General features: G+C 51.5%; 2 protein-coding genes across 2 annotated transcripts; one reads left to right on the top strand and one right to left on the bottom strand.

The window, feature by feature from the left end:
- Positions 1 to 2,852: 2,852 nt before the first annotated feature.
- Positions 2,853 to 4,307, bottom strand: KD926_001084 (Golgi transport complex subunit COG5; the record flags this gene model as incomplete). The annotated part of the gene is made up of 1 exon (XM_053096644.1): positions 2,853 to 4,307. One exon carries the CDS (start codon positions 4,305 to 4,307, stop codon positions 2,853 to 2,855), a length of 1,455 nt encoding a protein of 484 aa, XP_052959464.1.
- An 817-nt stretch (positions 4,308 to 5,124) lies between these two features.
- KD926_001083 (phosphatidylinositol N-acetylglucosaminyltransferase) lies at positions 5,125 to 7,981 on the top strand (the record flags this gene model as incomplete). The annotated part of the gene is made up of 6 exons (XM_053096643.1): positions 5,125 to 5,244; positions 5,550 to 5,705; positions 5,777 to 6,911; positions 6,965 to 7,426; positions 7,486 to 7,568; positions 7,637 to 7,981. The coding sequence occupies 6 exons, from the start codon at positions 5,125 to 5,127 to the stop codon at positions 7,979 to 7,981; spliced, it is 2,301 nt and encodes a 766-aa protein (XP_052959463.1).
- Positions 7,982 to 8,094: the final 113 nt, after the last annotated feature.

Below are 8,094 nucleotides of genomic sequence, written 5' to 3'. Positions count from 1 at the left end.
CCCCCCCCCCCCCCCCCCCCCCCCCCCCCCCCCCCCCCCCCGCCCCCCCCCCCCCCCCCCCCCCCCCCCCCCCCCCCGCCGCCAAGGGCTGTAACGGTGTACTCGGTGTGCTCAGTTGGTAGAGTCTGTAGGTCTAACTTTCCCTGCGTTTTAGTATTTTGGTGCCCTTTATTTGCCCAGGAAGTCGGCGGTGGTTGGTTGGTTGGTTGGGTGGTGGTGGCGGTAAAATCCAGGTCCTGAGAGGGGAAGAGCCTACAAAGAGGGGGGGGGGGGGCAGAGAGGGGCGATCGACGTGGCCTGTCTCCATCCGAGTCTACTTTTTTTTTTTGTTTTTTCTTTTTTCATTCGTTTTATTTGATTTGATCTATTCTGTTTTATTCTGTTTTATTTCCATAAACCTTGGCCTTACAGAGGAAAATACGGAATCGGTCGAGGTACATACAAGATGAATGTACCTGACCTAGGGATCCCTTCGTCTTACCCCTCTCGTTGATTGTTGATTGTTGTTTGTTTTATTTGATTCCTATTCAACCATCGTAAAAACCCCCACTCAGCTCAATCAAGCAGGGCAATAAGGATCAAACACGGACCCGAACCAGGGTCCAACCCCAAGACATGAGTCGGATTAGCGTGCAATTCTCGTAAAACTGAACAAATAAAACATAACGAAATAAAATCGCACAGGCCAGACAGATAGAACAACATGAAAGAGGGGACGCCACTTAAGAGGGGAAAAACCGCAAATCAGTTCATATCCGGTTTTGGTCGAGGCGGTGGCTTTCTAGACCAAGGTGTTATTCCTGGATAACTTGCCCCTCTTCGTCCCTTTCGCTCGCTCTGGTCCTGACAAGCGAAGCAGGTAGGCAGGTGATAGCCTTTGGTGTATGTACACAGCACTCAGGACGGAGGCGGTAAGTGATGGATTGCGATGGGATGGACAGTCAGTCAGTGTCCCCGCGCTAAGGTAGTATACATTCAGTTGATATGTGCCTGTATCTACATTGGTATTAGGTTTGCAGGGGGTGACCGGGGGCATTTAATAATAGATTAATATCGGATTGTACCCGGTACTTAGCGACTACTTTACTTGAGTTACCCCTGTGCACGGCTGAACACTGTAACTGAACAGTGAACAGTCAACACAGAACGACAATCGGTCTTATCAGGGCGGGGTAACTTCGGTCCCGATGGTCTGGGGAGGAGAGGGGGAGGTACAAGTCAGTTGGGTACCTGCTCTAGCACAGCGCCTAGTTCGCGGTACGCCGAAGGGCGGTATCTTTAGGATGATCCTCTCTATCTGGAACAATCAGTTAACTAGTTAGTGTTAGTAATTCCCAGCCAGGAGTAGGTGTACACAGGTAATTGTCCCAAATTCTATACCTACTACTTACAGTATACCAAAGTCATACTGATCTTATGATCAGATACGGATTCTGGCTCCTATGCCCCCATTTGCCTAATCAGTCCAGGTCCCACCTTTAACTAGGTATCAACCAAACTCCGTCTACTCCGTACTTCATGCTTTTTCCCAGACCGTCCGCCACCCATGAATATATTGAATTTGTCGATCATCCAACCCCAACCAACGGGCCTCTCTTTTCTCCTCCCAATTAGACGTAATCGCCGTTGAATCGTCTTACGTATTACCGCCGGAGATCCCCATCGGCGGGTCCTCGTCGTGATGCTGACGTCTATGATTATCTGGCCACTACGGAGTATTTACTGTTGATCGAATCATATCGATTCTAACGTTGTCGGTGATGGCTGGCCTGGCGGTTTGATTCCTGATTTGTTTCGACGGTCCCTTTTTCTCATTTTTAGATACCCTGTGTAGACCGTACTCCGTAGTGTTGTATGAGGTAAGGTAAGCTAAGCCGGTACCTTGTCATTGCGGCGAGAAAGAAAAAAAGAAAAAAAGAAAAAAAGTGAATCGGCTGATGTGCCCTGTACTTGGTACCTGTCAAATCCAAACCTAAAAATGAGTCGTGGTGGTGGCACTAAAGCGGTGGCAAGTTCTAGTTCTACGGTATGTGGCAGTAACTAAGGGCCTACCCAAGGATTCTATTATCTTGAAGAATTAGAAAAGAAAGAAGAGCAGGAAAGAGAAGAAAAGAAAGCGGTCCAAAACAGGAATCTCTTCACACACACACAAACCCCGGGGCATTGACGATCTGCGCGTCAACATCATGCATCAGAATGGGTGGCAACTGCCAGCGGACTCGACGAGCAACGCGACCCGAAAATAGCCGCCGGACAGTTCATCGAAGGATTGCGATTGCGTTGCCCTTCCATGCTTGCTGATGATGAGTGATGACCCTTCTCCCCCCGTGTCCTCTCTTGTCCTCTCTCCTCTCTTCTCTGTCCTATGTCATAAAATCCCCGAGACGAGACCATCGATGGAACTGATGGCATTTAAATTACTCCTAGTTGTTACTTGTAACTAATTCTTAGAAATTGATGGTTGAGGCTGAGGCTAAATCAGACATGAGAGTTTCCCCTTGGCCACTTGGAGCCGCCCATTGGGCGCATCAGGTCGTACCTAATCCATCAGCTGATGGACCTGCTGTACCTTGCTGACTCGTAGTCCCGTTGATCCCGGACCCTTTTCACATGTCCCCAGTCCGTGCTCTTTTTTTATTTTTTATTATCATGTCGTTCAATTCGCTATCGGTGGGCTATTCGGAGGGCGGCATAAAGGCCTGATAGGATGCGGTGTGAGCGCTGAATACGTTGTATACGGTATGGGCGTTTCGATGCAGATGCAAAGAGGTGTGGCCAGGGAAAAATAAACTGGATCTTTCAGAATGATCTTGTTTTAATATAACCCTGTTGTCGTCTTCGTTATATTATCCCTATAGCACACCCGCCACGGCGCTGACCATCACTGCCGCCTCTCGCTCCCAGTTCCCACTACTACCACTTCCTGCTCCTCCTCCTGATTCTGCGCGTCCTCTTTCGGTTCCGAGAGTCGCCGTCGGAAGTTGGGATCCTCGCAACACGCATTCCTTGATCTCCTTCTTCAGTCGATCCCGGTTAGATCTCAGTGTCCGAGCGGAGACACCCCCTCGGCTAACGATATCCTGGGTGCGCACGGTGAGCGACGAAGCCAGGGATCGCCAGAAGTACGACGGAAGGGATGCGGTATCGAGGGAATTGAGAAGCGGTTGTAGCAGATTGTTCTTGCCACCGTGTTGGACGGACGCAGAGGTGTCGCCTTCGTTGCGGTCGGGAGCCGTCGACGAGGGTAGTAGTGGATGGGACGGCGGTCGGAGATTGCTGAGAATAGCCTCGAGCGCAAAGATGTCCTGACATCGCCCGGACACCTCGGAAAGCGTTCGCTCCAGCGTGGGCAACATGGACAGCGCTCGGGAAAGGTTGTTCAAAGATGTCACAATGGCTGTCTGCATATACCCCTGCAACGTAGAGAGAAGCAGTTCCGGTTGAAATTCTGCCGCCGACCCCAGGCTCTGAGGTACCGGCGACAACAAATACAAAATGGTGACTCCCGAGATCAGTCGCGCCCTCGAATCGCGCGCTTGCTTGTAGCCCGACTGCCCCCCACCCCCGGCGGCGGAGCTGGCGGACATAGAGAATCGATGGATGCCCTGCTGCGCTCTGGACTTGACTATGTTTTCGGCGGGGATGGCGAGCTCCGTTTTCAACGTACGAATGACCTTGACTCGGTCTAATCCATAACCTTCCTCGCCCACTCCCGTGGCCGAGAACATGCGACGTAGACTCACAATCGTGGATGCTGCGCGTTCCAGCGTTCGATAGTCATCCCTGACAGGCGTTGTGGAGGGTACCGTGCTGTCACTACCTGTCATGGCTCCGGGACCACCACCACGACCGTTGATCTCGCTCAGTTGGCCCTCCAACTGTCTGCCGAGAGCCAGGCAGCGTCCGACCGCTCTGGCAAGTCGCACAGTGGCCAGCGATTTCTCTGCAGCTACCCTGGCCTCGTCGGCCGCTTCCCACTTGCGAAGCACCTCCTTTTCCAGCCGCTCGTACCCTTGCGTTACCGAGGATATCTGGTCCTCTGCTTCCTTCAGGACATGTCCTGCGGCGGCGGTTTGATCCCGCGTATGCGTCAACAGCGGCAGGGCCGACTTGGTGGTTAGCGTATGAATGTGGGTGTCGATTTCCTGGAGGTCGAACAGCACCCGTGACAGCGGCGTCGATAGATCCAGCGGTGTATCTGTCGCATTGTTTGTGGCCACAACCAATGAATTGGCAAAGGAGGCGGGAGAGAACTCGGGGTCCAAGAAGGCCTCGTAGTCAATGTATGAGGGTTCTCCTTCCGCCATGGTCAACCTGGTGGATATATACTTGTATATCTCTAGATAATACCAGGAATTGGAGGGAGTGCCCCGATCTATGTAAAAGAAGGAATAAAAAGGAATGTAAGAAGTAGAAGAATAAATAGCTTCAGTTATCACCGAGCTGAGAACCAGCCAATACGGGTTCAAGATAGAAAGATTGAACGGATGATCAATAGTCCTCAAAGCGCAAATTTATTCCAGGGCTAACAGCCAGCAGCAAAATGACATCTCGCCACAAGGATATAGAGCATTGTAAACGGAAGATGCTGAGCGATGGATGTTGATCCGTTCCAGCCATGTGTCGGAACTATGCCGCTTCGGTCTTGTGGCTGAGTCAGCTTGGGTAGTTAGTTATAGATCGGAGGATGCGTTCTCCAAGCGGTATACTACACTGCAATTTCATTCCATGGAGAAGGTCTGGAATATTCACTCTTTTGTAATCTCATGATCAGCGTCAACCAGGCATACCGAGAGACAACTGTCACGCCGCCGTGCTATCGACTGGCAGTCACGTGGGCGGAGGTCTAGACGCTCCGCTGCTCGGGAGAGATTCTTGTCTCCGCCGGCGCAATTCAGGCTCTCCCCATCTCAAGTCGGCAAAGCTCTCGGTGTGTCTGTCCTTCATCTTTCATCAAATCTCTGTCGTCTGTGCTGTGTGGTGATAATTCGGTCTCGGTCACACATAGCTTAGCTCTCTGCCGCCCACCTCGCCGCTGCTCTCGTCTCATCACCCGGTCCTTCTCCCCCTCAACGATGCGCGCCATATAACAAGAGTGACCCGCCGAATAAACAGCTTTGATTCATGCACCCCTTTTCCATCCTCACTCTCGGCATCTTTGTAGCGGGTTACATCACCGCCAGGTGGGATCTTGTTACCCGGTTATACGAACTGGCGATTTTCGCGTGGGATCACGGCGTCGTGGTATGTCTTGCTACGAGGAATTGGCCGCAAACCCGGTCGCGGTTGGGATCGCATTGACTAATTATTATCCCTGTCTCGAATAGACTCGCACAGCGAAGGGCTTTCTGCTGCTTTCGGTTTTTTTCTTCCTACTTGTCCTCCCGATCAACCATTTGGCTACGAGAGAGGGCGAATCGGTACGCCTATTCCCCACACCGAACTAAATCATAGGTGGCCGCCTAATAACCCTCCGCTGTTAGCATCCCCGATACGTGAACCTCGGCGTCTCTGCTCGGGAACAACTTCGCCGCCGCGGTTCTTTCTAGACGCCCTTGAACGATGACAACATGCTCATGAGCGATGGACTACTGCGGGTGTTTTGGCCGTACGATATCCCTCGGTCGTCGTCACCAGGCGTAATAGTGGGATGGCGGAACTCTGAGCTTGACTTCTTTGTGCTTGCAGTATTGGAGGGTGTTGAGGTGTGTTCCATAGTTTATATGGTCCTTGGAATTGGTACGGTGCTGACAGACTGTGATTTGATGTGGTATAGCCTCGAAATGTCGACAATGCTCTTCGCGCCGGTATCCTCTTCCGCAATAGCCCGCACCCGATTGTGCGCATCTTTACACTCTGCGGGCGCTCAGCCATGCATGTGCTAGGGTCGACCAACTCGCATGACCCGCCGACAACTTTCAATCCGTCGCATCTATACGTCAGTACGCAGTCGTCGTGCAAGGTGCCCCGAATCTATTGCCCCCCGGAGACCAATCTGTCCGTTCAAGTGATTATGTTCCACCGACCGCACCCAACTCGAATGGAGTATATGTCGCTAGATCCGATTTCCCTCGCTCTGGGCGACAAGGTCTTTGCGTCAGATAAGTCAGACTCGGTGTCAGATAAGATCGATACCGAAGAGGAGGGGGACAGGTCGCGATCGGGGAAGCTGGTTGAGAAACTCAAGCTGCACACGGTCGTTAAGCATGTCCCGTCGCACAAGGAACAGGCACTGCCCCTGATCGTCAACCAGGTCAACTGTGCATATGAGATGGGGAAGCTCATGGAAAAGAACAGTCATCTGATTGGAATCCGCATCAAGCGCAGCATGAGTGTTGGTGAGCGGGTCGTCGAGTCTGCAACCACCATGTGGGATCTTTTCGTGCTGGGTGTTTCCTATGTGTTCTGGCAGTGGATTTGGCCCGTTGTTACGCGGGTCTTCGTCGTCGGGTTGGTCTTCCATCGCACCGTGGCGGAAGTCGTTCTACAGGTTCTGGAGTGGCGTGCCCGTCCTGATGCGGCCGCGCTGAAAGATATATCAGCGACAGCTCAGCAGGTCGACATTCGGCTTCAGCAGTTCTGCTATTGGCCCATTCAATATGCCAAATTGCGACAGAGGAAAGATAACTGGGAGAGTGTGACGACGAGCCATCCGGACTACATCCGCTTTTACAACAGCTTATGGCTTGTGGCGAACGATGTGATCATTGGAATTGCACTGGGGTCGTACATAATTGACAATGCCAACTGGGTGGCCTTTCAGATCAACTCCATCCTGACGGGCTGGACGGTTGAGGGTCTACAACGTACCATTTCCTGGCTAATGGACTGGCCCGCCGGTCTCAAACTCAACAATGAGCTTGCTGCATTCCTGGGTGATCTGTTCTTGTGGGTTATCGAAAACTGGGCCGGTAAGGATTCCATTCGACGTTCGTCCAATCTGACAACTGACTCTTGGACCAAGCCTGCATTGCGAATTTACAACCTTATCTCTCTCATGTGATATACATCGTCGGATGTTCTTCTTTCGCAGGAGCCAGCATGCCCATCGCACTATTTTCCGATCTCGTGTCCATCCTGACCGTGCATATCTACTCTTTCTACACCGCATCAGCGCGCATCTTCAACTGGCAACTCACCATCATTATATCTCTGTTCCATCTTTTCCGTGGGAAGAAGCGAAATGTGCTCCGCAACCGTATAGATTCTTGCGATTATGACCTCGATCAACTCCTTATCGGCACTATCCTGTTCACAGTCCTTTTCTTCCTTTTACCAACTATCATTGTCTTCTATCTGGCATTTGCATCTGCACGAATGTTGATTATCTCATTGAAAGCGGCCCTTGATACATGGTTGGCGTTTTTGAATCATTTCCCGCTATTTGCACTAATGCTGCGGGTCAAAGACTCCCGTCGACTACCTGGTATGCCGCACACCCCCCATGCAAAACATATGTTGGCTAATATCTTGTGTTTGGTGTAGGCGGAATCCGCTTCGAGCTCCGTGAAGAGTATGACAAATCCTCAGGCAAAGGCTCAACCTCAGTTCCATACATCCACCTCGAGGTATGCAATTCCTAGCCATCTTTGACTACATAACCTTGACATGAATGATTCTAACATGACCCATATAGTCAATCCCCCTCACTCTCCGCGCCATGTTCGACCAGTACTTCCAGCTCGGCCACCGACTTCGCAAACACTATCTCTCTCCGCAGGTCATCTTCTGCCTTTTCACGGGCCGCTTCGTGCCGCCCATCCACCGACGGAATCTATACAGCATGCAGTACAGCATGCTTCCTGCCCGCCGGGCCGGAATGGCAGAGGTCTGGTCCATTCTGACACAGCCGCGAAAAACCCATAGCACGGGTAGCGGATCTTCGTCTATGGGCGGGGGGATCGGCAACGCGGCGAATGGTCTCCTCAAAGTGCCTGGGGGGTTTGGACAAGGGGAAATGAGACGGAGAGGACATCGCTGATTTTGATGAGTTAGGTGGGTATAGATAGATATGAATTATGCAGATATTTAATCTAATTCTTTAGTTATGTTGAAGAATAAGATATATTCAATAACAGATATTGTACAGTATAT

Source organism: Aspergillus affinis (genome assembly GCF_023601865.1).
Source record: "Aspergillus affinis strain CMG 70 chromosome Unknown NODE_11_length_483380_cov_85_280398, whole genome shotgun sequence".
Lineage (NCBI taxonomy): Eukaryota > Fungi > Ascomycota > Eurotiomycetes > Eurotiales > Aspergillaceae > Aspergillus > Aspergillus affinis.
The sequence above is the reverse complement of the archived record's forward strand: the minus strand, read 5'-3'. Positions and strand labels throughout refer to the sequence as shown.